We start from the raw sequence: 13,549 nt of genomic DNA, 5'->3' as shown, positions 1-13,549 counted from the left end.
TTTCTGCGAATTACAAGTCGTGCTGTCTGTGTTTGCAACCAGATATTGGATCGACGAGGCTTGCTGAGTACCTTTGGATAAACATGAGGATTATTATGGTGTGTTGGTTTGGACCCATGACATCTCTTTAGAGCCCATAGAGTTTTTATGACAAAAGTGTGGTTAAAAGTAGAGGAATGGTAAAGTCCAACAAGAGCTAAAATATAAGTTCCCTAAAAACTACACACACATACACATACACAAACACACTCTAAACTCACGTTTCCTGTATTAAAATTTTCTACAATAAAAGATCAATTCACTGTAATTGTGTAAAATAATACAGCAGGTAAATGTAGATGGCCAATCCCCAGACTGTAGAAGAATGAACCAGCCCCTATGAAATACACTATAATAAACAAAGAACTTAGTACAAAAGTGATCAGGCTTTCGTGGCCACATCTTAACGTGTTTCGTGTTGTTGCTCGTCTCACTGTTTTCGACTGACAGTCGCTCGTAGTGATTTTGCTAACTTTTCGACAGCGCGAGTGAAAATCATTGGTAATACCAGTCATGGAGGCTGAATACTATTAGTAGTAACCCCAGAAATGGCAGTAACTGACTGTCAATCAAAGATACCAAAAACAGTACTACCTTAAGTTGGAATCTAGACACTGTTCAAAATTGTAAAAGTTATATCTCACTCATTCCATGGTCAGCAAACATAGGTAACATCTACAAACCTAAATGTGGTTCGGACCTCTCACCAAAACATACGAGGCTGAGTCAAATGAAAACCTTAAATTTGTAATAACAAATCGAAATTTCGCGCCGTTATTCTGTAAGTTGGTAAGCGTGCAACAAACAGCGTGCCGAATGGCCTGTAGGTGGCAGCATAGTGCAGATGCACACATACCGACGCAGTATCAGTGTAAAGATGGCCGCTCCACTTGCGACTTGCACTGGGGAAGGACAGCTTTCTGTTACTCGGTTTTTGCGTAGTGAAGGTGTGAAACTTATTGAAATTCATCGATGAATGAAGGTTCAGTACGGTAATGCATGTTTGTCACAGCAGCAAGTCTACGAATGGAGTAGGAAGTTCGCAAATGGTGTGACTTCAGTGGAAGATGCTCCTCGTCCAGGTCAGGCACAACAAGTTGTGACTCCACAGAACACCGCAGCAGTTGAAGCCATAGTGAAGGAAAACCGCCGAGTGACACTGAATGACATTGCAGCATGTTTACAGATGAGTTATGGGTGAGCACACCACATTGTGCACGATGTGCTCCAGTTTCAAAAAAAGTGTCTGCAAGATGGGTGCTACGGCAGCTGATTCCTGAAATGAGAGAACGACATATTGATGCTTGTGAAGAACTTCTTCGGCGCTTTGAACGAGAAGGTGATGGCTTCCTTGCAAGAACCGTTACTGGGGACGAAACCTGGATTCACTTCCACCAACTGGAAACGAAGACAGCGAGCAAGGAATGGCGCCATTTCTCATCACCAAACCCAAAGAAGTTTCGAACAGAACCATCAGCAAGGAAGGTTATGCTGACTCTCTTTTGGGACGAAAAAGGCGTCATTTTGGAGCATTAGATGCCTATAGGGACCACTGTCACCAGTGCATCATACACAGATCGCCTAAAAATCATCTGCGGCGTGCAATGAAATCAAAGCGACGTGGATTGCTATCAGCAGGTGTCCTTTTGCAACATGACAATGCAAGGCCCCACACTGCCCGTACAACAGTTGTAGCAATCACAGACCTGCATTTTGAGTGTCTTCCTCATCCACCATACTGACCAGGACCAGACCTTGCCCCAAGTGATTTCCATATGTTTGGACCACTCAGAGACCCCATGGGAGGAAAGAAGTTCCGTTCTGATGAAGAGGTACGCCACGCGGTGCATGAGTGGTTGCGCGGACTACCAAAAGAATTCTTTTCCAAAGCAATTTACGCACTTTGTAAGTGCTGGAGGACTTGAATTGAACTTGGGGGAGATTATATTAAAAAGGGATACAGCTTTGTACCACTTCTGCACAATAAATAATATTTAAAAAAATATTTAAGGTTTTCATTTGACTTACCCTCGTAAAAATGTGGTGTACAACGATTTGTATGTCACAGGCATCTCATACTTGGATGGGTAGGGCAGCCTACGAAGCGATGCATTAGGTGCAGTGTACAATTTTGAGGCGTGTCAGGGTTACCTTCACCACGGTGAAGTGAACGGTAACTGGCTTCACCAGCAACAGGTTTTCGATCTTCACTGGCAGCCACTCATCTCACAGTTGCGTGCATCTCTAATTCAACAGCGAGATGCCAGAATTGAGAGGACTTTTGCATACAGTTGGTGGGGCAGCTGGTGGTCATATGACGCTCCACTGAAGTTTGGATCAGTATCAGGCGTTACTCCTAGTGACTGCTGGCTGCTGATGTAGCGTGTCGGTGTGTCGGCAGGGCTTCTACGTGTTCCTGTACGCGGGCAGCATGCTGTTCCTGCTGCTGCTGTACTGCTGCCTGCTCAAGGAGCGGGCCCTTGACTCTGTGGTCCAGAGCCACCAGGCCGAGAGCGGCGGCCGCCGCCGCAAGATCTCCGCCACGGCGTCGGCGCCGCGCTCCCGCTACGGCAGCTTCTACCTGCGCATGGGCGCCGTCGGTCAGTAACCTAACCTCTCTGCAGCTCTTACTACCTACCTGCACACTAGCACCGTCAATCAGTATACTAATCTCTCTACGGCTCTTACCGCCTAGCTGCACATGGGCACCATTGGTTAGTAGGCTGGCCTCTCTATGGCTCTTACTGTCTAGCTGCTCGCGGATACCGTGATCAGCAGCCTAACGTCTTACTGCTTAACAGTATAGGCAGCTATAGAGTGTAGAAAAATAGCCGCTACCACTCACAATAAAAGTTTATTTATTTGTCACACGACCGGTTTCGGGCTTGCGCCCGTCCTCAGGTGTTTATACAGTTATGTACATGTTTATACTGTTCGAAATCTCTGTATAAATACCAAAAAAATATTTTCTGGTGACTACACAGATACAAATGGGACAATTATATGTGGCAAGGCAGCATTTGACGAAAATAAGTCTGTACTTACATAAAGATGAAGGACCATTATTACAGTTAGACTGTGGTGACAGTTTCGCCATTCGACAGCATCCACTATGGATAAAAGTCATTTGGCAAAGTCTAAATGCGCTTTCAGAGGAGTTGTGAGAAATCTTGTGGGACTTATCTGCTAAGGTCATCAGTTCCTAAGCTTACACACTACTTAACCTAAATTATCCTAAGGACAAACACACACACCCATGCCCGAGGGAGGACTCGAACTTCCGCCGGGACCAGTCGCACAATCCATGACTGCAGCGCCTGAGACCGCTCGGCTAATCCCGAAAATGCGCTTTCAACCTTATTCGGCAAGGTCTGCGAAGTTGAGCAGAACAAAGAAATGAATTAGTCCTTCAAATCTTGTGTATGATTCTGCACCTTCTAAACATTCATGGTGGTGTCTGTTTGTTCTATATCGTGTCTCCCTACCACTTTCGCGCAATGACACTTTGAGCGTGTTTTTTTAGGGAATTGACTAGTTTGAAGCTGGGACCTGTTGCTGGTAAGGAGACGTCAGACCACACATGACATGTAGAATTCAGAAGAGTTCAGTGAGAATAGCGATGATATAACCAAATACTAAATGATCTCAGCGTCAGCTCCACTGCACTCCCTGTAAAAGAATCTTAATACTAACTAAATTTAGTGGAAGGGGTTCAAGGCTTTCCTATTTTTAGTTAGCTGGTAAAATAACGTCGAAAAAGCAGTTAAGTTTACCATTGGAAATTTTATTCTACTCATAAAACATCGTTTATAATTTGCACTATTGATAAAAGGAAATGTTTTAATACAGGATCGTAAAAACCAACTACGTTCAACAAAAATGTGAACGAATATTCCCTGAATGGGTTTCCAAGTCCTACAATGCATCGAAGGATGACCTATGCCATATCACATCTATAATCTAGGTTTAAATTAAGTTTCACAAAAACTATCAAAATGGTCTACAGTGACCCTCAATTATCTTTAATAACTTATCTAACTTGTCGTAAATTACAGTGGCTGATGTGGCTTCTCAATAACTATATAACAGAAAAATTATCGCGTTTCAGATTTTTACTTCAAGTGGCAAATGTGAACACTATGAGTTTTAATTAACGATCGACACTAGTATTACGCAAAAAGGGGGTGTAACAGATGAGACTTCTGCAGTTCTGAGTGAAGCCTTATGCGCTCAAAAATGCGGCATCGCGTGCGTTCATTACCTTGTCGCGTGTTTAGGCAGCGTCAGCGCTTCGGGCAGCACAGCTCCGCTTACCTCGCCATCTCGGAAGCAACTCTTTCTCCTTACTGCAATTTACCGAAGTTAGTTTGAAAAAAAAACTATCTGGCTGTGTTTTCATCTGACCAATCAGGGTCTCAATATTAACCGTAAGCTCCGCCTACAAAGATTCTGTCTATCCAATGAGAAACGTTATACTTTTCGTGGTGGGGCAATGTTTTTAAGGTTTTGCAACGTAACAGAGACGCGAAAAACTCTCACGCTAAGACCTGCAGCTGGTGTGGTTCTTTTAGCGTTTTTGTAAGATCTATACTGTTCTTCTGGAGGGATCTACCTTTTAACATGGGCTGGCAAGTGGTCCTAATGTAACAGACACGCGAAAAGGCTCACGCTAAAACTTGCGTGTGGTAGTGGCCCTTTTTGTGTTATCGTAAAATCTATACTGTTTTTCTGGAGGGCTCTAGCTTTTAACATGGGCTGGGGGGTGGTCCTTGACGTAACAGAGACACGAAAAAGTCTCACGCTAAAAACGTGCGGGTGGTAGTCTTAGCGGTAGGCTGCCGACGTGGGTGTCCAGTCCGTCCCTTATCGTAGGGCCTTCTAGCTTAACACGGTTCTGCTCTCGGCTTCTGTTCTCTTTTCTCCCCTCTGAACTGCGACGGTCTCTCGGTGGGAAGGTACGACATGCATTTAGATATTCTTGTGTTAGTATGTGGTATTCCATTTGCTCACTCCTTACTCATATTACTTTGGTTAATTTAATGTGACGATTTATTCGGAGCTATGTGACATACTACTAGATTTGTTTATCATGTCAGAGTTTTTGTGGAAGGTGTTGGATTTGCCGGACACCTTACAACCTAGTGCGCAAAAGTACATGTGAATTAAAACCTGTTTCATTGTGATAGCAGCAAATCTGAATGGGTAGCTAATGTTGAAACTGTTCAGTGCAAGTCTACAAGTAGCCTAGTATTTTAGATAACGAAATGTATGAAGAGTTTAGTTGGAAATTAAAATAAATATTGCTTATGTTTGACAAATGTATGTATTTCTTGCTATAGCTGAGAAAAATCTTCAATGGTACGATTAGTAATATAAGTAGTACAATTTAGAACACCTAATTATAAATTGTACCACTTTGTACCCCTCCAAGTATTGTGTTGTATCACTTAAACTGGAGAAAATTTGCCTTCAAAACTTTCGCCACAATTTTGCCAATCGACAACATCCACTATGGATAAAATTGAGATAGGCCTCTCTGTAGTTCTTAGTGCCTGTGCATGGGAGCTGTTGGTCTCTCAAAAGCTCTTAGTCACCACCTGTGCATGGACACCATCTGTCAGTAGTCTACATTCTCTACGGCTCTAGCTGCCTCCCTGTGCATGGTTGTCATTGGGCAGTAACCTAACCTCTCTAAAGGCTCCTGCTACCAACAGATTGGAAATAATTTTGAATAAACCTTCAGACATGTATAGGTGTAGTACAACTTTCGGATCTGAATTATGTAAATGGTAGATGAGCCAACACACAGTATTTTGTAGTGAAGGACTAATTCTTAAAGAGAAATATTTACTTTTTATATGCATGAACAACTTACACCCTTCCATTCTTTGGTTTGTTTTATGGTTCGACAGCAGCCAGGTCTGCATAACAAATTGTATCTTTGGTTCCGTGTGTTTCCGCAAAACAGGGATTCTTCTTAGATTACTTCCCCCACCCCCCACCCCCCGCAAAAAAGGAAAGAAAAACGTTTTCGCAGATTAGTGCCATCATACGTGAGCTATTATTTTGTAAGATGTTTTGTTATCATGCTTATAAATGAAAGTTAGGCTAAAATGTTTTTGACCTACTTTGATCTTACAGCTCCGTTAGTGGAAGATTACTGGTTTCAGAAACCTGAGTAGTTTTTCAGCTGCAAAAACATGATATTTCTTTCTAAAAGTGCTTGTTGAACTTAGGAAAATCATTCTTTCTCCTCTGTGATTTGATTATCCGTTAACATTTCACTACAACGTTTTGCGAGTATTCAGAGAAATTTTAGAACGATGCACTCATTACGTCTCAGATCACAACAAACGAACAGCACACATTTCCCATTTATTTATCGCTTAGCTCACCACTACATCACATTCAGACAAGTTTTGCACTGCTGTCAGAAAGTCAATCAATAATATTTTAAATTCTCTTGTTTACAATAGACGTTCAACCGTTGCGTAACCTCTTTCGGTATGTCATTGGTACATTACATCACTGTAGTAGTAGCAGAAGTAGTATGGTATTTTGCCTTACGGCAGGTCTTGTCGAGGGTTAAGCCTCTTTCACTTTTGTCTGTCCATAGCCAGTCTTTCCATTTCTGAATATTTGTTTCCTTTGGCATTTTCCAGCATTTGATATCTTCTTTTTCCTCTTCCCCTTTTTCCCTCCGCCATTCCTTCTATTCCTTCCTTCAACAAACAGTCCCTCCTCAAACAATGTCCAATCCAGTTCCGTTTTCTCTTTCTGATGACTTCTTCTCCAACTCTTCTTAGTACTTCTTCATTCCATCACTGTATCCCATAAAGTAAAAATGCATTATTAATATGGTGTAATGTATTTTTGGTCCATTTCATCAATTTATTTCTTTATTTTTGTAAATCGCCTCATTAGAATATTAAGATTTAGCTTCTATACAAGATACGTGAGGGAAGTAACAAAATAAAACGAATTAGAGGTGTTAAGTGGTTTGGTGATTTTTACTGAACAGGCCTGTGAACGCCCAACGGTACTGACCGGCCGCCATGTCACCCTCATTTTATAGGGGTAACAGCACGTGGATATGGAAGGATGTGTGGTCACCACACCACTCTCCTGGTCGTTGTCAGTTTTCGTGACCGGAGCCACTACTTCTCAGTCAAATAACTGCTGAATTGGCCTTATAAAAGCTTGCCAACCCGCTTGCGAACAGCTCTCGGCAGACCAGGACGGTCGCTCATCCAAGTGTTACCCACGCCCAGCAGCACTTATTTTCGAACAACTGACAGGAATCGATGCTGCCACTGCGGCAAGGCCGTTGGCGAAATCTAATATACGTTATATGAATGTATTCCTTGTAAGGACTACCTGTGATCTCAACAGCAGATGATATTGCTCTGCTACTTTTTATTTTCTGCAGAACTAGGACATGGCAGATATCTTTTTGCCCTACTGATACTCTCCTACTACAGGTTTGTTTTGTAGTGGTTGAAGGAGTCAGAGGAGGATAAGTTCAAATAGATCGTCGTGATATTCCTCTGATTCCTTACCGTGTAAGTACATCCATTTATTTTTCCTCATTTCCAGCTTCGGATTCTGGTTTGGATCTAGTCGCCACGAAATTCGAATCCTCAAAAATATATTGATCCAAAGGCCACATTCCGGTTTCAGAGAAGCATTTTGTACGACCGCAGCACTGCCTTATGACTCGTCTGACTAAAATTGATGTCAGGGTTTCGCAAAGCCATTTGTCAGCGGCTTAGCTATGATAAGGTGCAAGTGGCTTAAAAAATGCAGTGTCTTACGACTGTAACCTATGAGTGTTGTGTGGAGGAAGGCAATACAGGATTAAACCATTATAAAAATTGTAGCTTGAAGACTTTTGTATGTATTGCATGTACGCCTAACCTTATTAACACCTTTCCATTAGAACAGGAACTTATAATGATGAGGAAGTGCTGTATTTATTGAAAAAAACAATTCACTAGATATCCCACCACTATCTGAAATAGCAAATTTGGCGCCAGATGGTGCTCCATCATTTAATTAATCGGAAATCGTTTCCTACTAAACAACAAAGAAATGTGGTATTTGTCCCCATTTTCTGCACTGGCTATAGTCTCCACTCTTGACATAATGATCTTTTGATGTTTCTGTACTGCGGATAGGCTAGTGCTGTCCATATTGAATGTCTGCATAGTGTGAAAACCATGTCTGGAGACTAAACAGAAAAAAAAAGATCTTGAAAAAATTTCATGAAAGCCTCTCTGCTGAAGCCAAATGTTCTAGTAGCTTCTGACTGCCTCAGAGATGATTCAGGATACCGAAATATGAAGATATTATCCCATCCTTTAACTGCTATCACATTTTTAAATCAATGTGTGTTCCAGTTTCCTTCTACCAAATCAAAGACAAGCCTTTGTAAGCCGGCCCGACTACCTACCAACATGCGGGATTCAAGTTGCAGAATGTGATCCACGTGGGTCTCTAACAAGTAAAGGAGCATGTTTTTATTCCAACTAAAAACGCTATATGCGTTCTAACCAGTCTTTGTTTAGTTAATGGCTACCAGATAACATGCCTTAGGGTTACGTGTTTCAGTACAATGATGTAGCACACGAAGTGAAGTAATAGGATATGTGAAAGCTGTAACGTCACATTTAAGAACAAGTATTCAGAAAGTTGTACTAAACCACTCAGCCACTGTAATCAGTGGAAATTCTTCTGACTATGGAGAGATCAAATGTGGAATTCCCCATGGCTCAACCTAAGGTCCACCATTGTTCCTCATATACACCACTGGCCATTAAAATTGCTACACCTAGAAGAAATGCAGATGACAAACGGGTATTCATTGGACAAATATATTATACTAGAACTGACATGTGATTACATTTTCACGCAATTTGGCTGCATAGATCCTGAGAAATCAGTACCCAGGACGGCCTTGATACGCTGGGCATTGAGTCAAACAAAGCTTGGATGGCGTGTACAGGTACAGATGCCCATGCAGCTTTAACATGATACCACAGTTCATCAAGAGTCGTGACTGGCATATTGCGACGAGCCAGTTGCTAGGCCACCATTGACCAGACGTTTCCAATTGGTGAGAGATCTAGAGAACGTGCTGGCCAGGGAAGCTGTCTAACATTTTCTGTATCCAGAAAGACCTGTAAAGGACCTGCAACATGCGGTCGTGCACTATCCTGCTGAAAAGTATGGTTTCGCAGGAGTCGAATGAAGGATAGAGGCACGGGTCGTAACACAACTCAAATGTAACGTCCACTGTTCAAAGTGCCGTCAATGCGAACAAGAGGTGACCGAGACGTGTAATCAATGGTACCCCATACCATCACGCCGGGTGAGACGCCAGTATGACGATGATGAATACACGCTTCCAATGTGCGTTCACCGAGGTGTCACCGAACTCGGATGTGCCATCATGATGCTGTAAACAGAACGTGGATTCATCCGAAAAAAATTACGTTTTGCCATTCGTGCACCCAGGTTCGTCGTTGAGTACACCATCGCAGGCGCTCCTGTCTGTGATGCAGCGTCAAGGGTAACCGCAGACATGGTGTCCGAGCTGATAGTCCATGCTGCTGCAAACGTCGTCGAATTGTTCGTGCAAATGCTTATTGTCTTGCAAACGTCCCCATCTGTTGACTCAGGTTTAGAGACGTGGCTGCACGATCCGTTACAGCCATGCGGATAAGATGTCTGGCATCTCGACAGCTAGTGATTCGAGGCCGTTTGAATCCAGCACGGCGTTCCGTATAACCTACTGAACCCACCGATTCGATATTCTGCTAACAGTCATTGGATGTCGACTAACACGACAGCAATGTCGCGATATGATAAACCGCAATCGCGATTGGCTACAATTCGACCTTTATCAAAGTCGGAAACGTGATGGTACGCATCCTTACAGGAGGCATCACAACGTTACACCAGGCAAGGCCGGTCAACTGCTGTTTGTGTATGGAAATCGATTGAAAACTTTCCTCATGTCAGCATGTTGTAGGTGTCGCCACCGGCGCCAACCTTGTGTGAATGCTCTGAAAAGCTAATCATTTGCATATCACAGCATCTTCTTCCTGTAGGTTAAACTTCGCGTCTGTAGCACGTCGTCTTCGTGGTGTAGCAATTTTAATGGCCAGTAGTGTATGTAAGTGACGTTATGTATAATATGCAAGAAGTATAATTAGTTCCTCTTGGATGATTCTAGTATTGTAATCAATCCAAGTACACATACAGCAACAGAATAAAGGGTAAGTATATTCTCATGGGTACATTGACTGGTTTTCTGAAAATGGTCTCGTGCTCAATTTTAAAACTGTAGACCATACTCATTTCTGCACATCTACCCTAGTATACCAATGATAAGTGCAACACACGGAGAGGAAATAATAAATAGGGTGGAAACTTCAATTTTTGGTTTCCATATTGCTGAGAATTTAAACTAGGAAAACGCACTTCTTAGTTGCTTGGTCTTAGAATAACTGCAAATCTTGGGGACAGATAAATCAGCATGTTGACATGTTTTGCATGTTTTTATTCAATGAAGTCATACAGAATAATCTTCTTTAAGAAAGAAATGTGCTGTAAGAATAATATGTGGTGCTCACCACAGGTCATCTTGTAGATATCTGTTATAGGGTTGGGCTTTCTAACTACTGGTTCATGGTATATTTATTCTTTCATGAAGTTTGTTGTAAATAGTCCACTACAATGTACTTAATTACAATATTGGAGGGAAAAATGACATTCATTATTTCATATTAAGGCTCCCTTAGAAGCAGAAAGTGGTACATTACGTAACTACAATTTTTCATCATTTACCCAGTGATATAAAATGTCTGCCAGATACCAAAGTAAAATTTGGAAATCAATAGAAAACCTTTTCCATTGTCATGTTAAAAAGTGGTGGGTCTGTATACTTAATAATAATAAAAAGTTAAAATACTTATCATATTTACAAATTAATTTTCTGTTTGAATGTAAAATTACTCGAAATGAGATTTTCACTCTGCAACGGAGTGTGCGCTGATATGAAACTTCCTGGCAGATTAAAACTGTGTGCCCGACCGAGACTCGAACTCGGGACCTTTGCCTTTCGCGGGCAAGTGCTCTACCATCTGAGCACGACTCACGCCCGGTACTCACAGCTTTACTTCTGCCAGTATCTCGTCTCCTACCTTCCAAACTTTACAGAAGCTCTCCTGCGAACCTTGCAGAAGCAAGGTTGCCCGCGAAAGGCAAAGGTCCCGAGTTCGAGTCTCGGTCGGGCACACAGTTTTAATCTGCCAGGAAGTTTTAAAATTACTCGTTTTACATCATTATAATTCATCATAAAAATGATCCGCGTAACCTGGAACTACCTAACTTACAGCTAAAACAATTAAATACCCAAAAAATAGTCTCCCAGACATTACCCATAAATAAGCCACCTGTGTTCACCTTTTTACAACTTTAAATACATACACCAATGTAATTATTAGATCAAATCAATTGTTGAAACATATAAATAGAAAATGATTTTAAAATTTACTGGTATAATTGATGAGAACAGTGGTGGTATAGTTAATAAGAGGACGCTATACTTTTTAAAATTATATTTTATTGCATAGAGCGCTAGAAGAGTTTTAAATGTTTGGTATAGTATAGTAAATAAGACGACGCCATACTCTTTAAAATCATTTTTTACTGCATTGATGGTTCCTACGCTATATTTCCACTGAATAAGTATAGTTGTATACTACATAAATTGTAACTTGACTGAACGTACTTCAAAATAGGTAGATGCTTAGCTTGACAAGCAAATACACGCTTCTTCAGACCACAAAATAAACTTGAACCGTTTCACGCCATAATTCTTAACGGTCTGTCGAAGTGATTACGTTACAACAGCTAGATACAACCTAATGCACGTTCTGTCGAACAGGCAGCATAACCATGGATATAGTTAGCTGATATGTTGGTGGTACAATTTCAAAGGCGGTACAATTTATAAGACTTTACTCTACAATTGTGTGGATTAAAATATATTAAATATATTCAATACAATATATTGTAACGTATTTCATATTTTTTTAACAATATTTCACGATAATGCAATCTAATATCATCATGTTGATATAAGAATAAATGTGTGCACCATATTAGGTTTTCAGATATCGACACATTTGATCTACATAATTTCCGATTTTGTAGAAAGTGCGAGTTCCTCATTATCCTCCTTTTTCCAACATCTTAGGCTTCTTCGTCAATAATTTGTGTACGAGAATGTATGTAATTCTTTCCAGTAGCTCAATCATCAAGGAAAGTTTTTTGTCAGGAATGAAATTCTTGAATGAAATATGCCTTAGACCAATCCTACGATTATTTGTTTCTGCACATATGCATTTAAGTGTATTTGTAATAAACGATTTAAATTTACATAGAAAAGCTGCACGAGGATATATAGTAGTTAACTGAATAACCTCTAAACTAGGCATGAGTGCCTCATATTCATATCCCATAAGGTTTTTATTTTGGCAAATACTAACGTCACTAGAATGAATTTTTGCTGTTTAATTATTTCTCTAATATGGTAAAAAATATTCTTGCTATCTTCTGTGTTCTTACCGCAGCTTTCGGCATCGGTAGCATGATATATTCTGGGCTGGAGTTTGGACAGTTCTTCGAGTTGGAGAAGAACCCCAAATGCTACAATGTGATGCTGTCTGTAACGCCCATCGCCCGGATGATCTTCATCATCATGCAGATGCAGTTCATATTCCTCAGCAACAAGGTACACCACCAGACATTAGCTACTCTAGTCAGTTTCATCCATTGTTTAAATTGTCTCCGTTTCGTGTAGAAGTAGATCAAACTCAATACTGTCGCTTAATTTCGAACCACATTCAGGTAAAATAAAAAAAAAAGATTTTATGTTGTATCTAACAAAAATTGGGAACAGACCATCTTCTGTCATTAATTTCGTTATTCATTATCAATTAAGTGTACTTGCATTTATATTAAAAAACTGTATTTCAAACTGTGTTGTGATATATTCAGCTGTAGTTATATTTTTCGCTGTTTTTGTTTTCTGCCGTAGTTGCGTTCACGCTCAGATTTATTAGTAACTAGTTCTGAACACAGTGTCCACTTGCGGATCAATACCTTTAGACAAGAACTATGTCATTAGGCTCAAAATATAAAATAAAAACAATAAAAAACGAGATAACCTGTTAGCAATCTATACGTTCAAATTTACAATTCTGTTCACTGTGGAAATTACGTAATTGTTCGTATGAACTGTCTGAATCGTCCTACAGCCATTTTTATCATTTACATAGAACAATTGTGAGAAACTATCATTTATAGATTTCATAAACAGGATGTAACGGTTATGAATGCAAATATTTGTACATGCGGTAGCTTAATATGTACACACATAAATGTGTTGGTAGCTTTCTCTGTGTCTGTTTTCCCACAAACACGTCACAATTTTTACTAC

General features: G+C 40.7%; 1 protein-coding gene across 2 annotated transcripts in view; it reads left to right on the top strand.

The window, feature by feature from the left end:
* The window catches only part of LOC126354785 (proton channel OtopLc-like), a 223,333-nt gene that overhangs the window by 153,150 nt on the left and 56,634 nt on the right, over positions 1–13,549 (top strand). For both annotated transcript variants that reach the window (XM_050004692.1, XM_050004693.1), the window contains exons 5-6: positions 2,441–2,639; positions 12,681–12,841. In XM_050004692.1, the coding sequence (XP_049860649.1) occupies positions 2,441–2,639; positions 12,681–12,841 (360 nt within the window). The remainder of the gene's footprint in view (positions 1–2,440; positions 2,640–12,680; positions 12,842–13,549) is intronic.

This window comes from Schistocerca gregaria, chromosome 3 (assembly GCF_023897955.1).
Source record: "Schistocerca gregaria isolate iqSchGreg1 chromosome 3, iqSchGreg1.2, whole genome shotgun sequence".
NCBI classification, from domain to species: domain Eukaryota; kingdom Metazoa; phylum Arthropoda; class Insecta; order Orthoptera; family Acrididae; genus Schistocerca; species Schistocerca gregaria.
The sequence above is the reverse complement of the archived record's forward strand: the minus strand, read 5'-3'. Positions and strand labels throughout refer to the sequence as shown.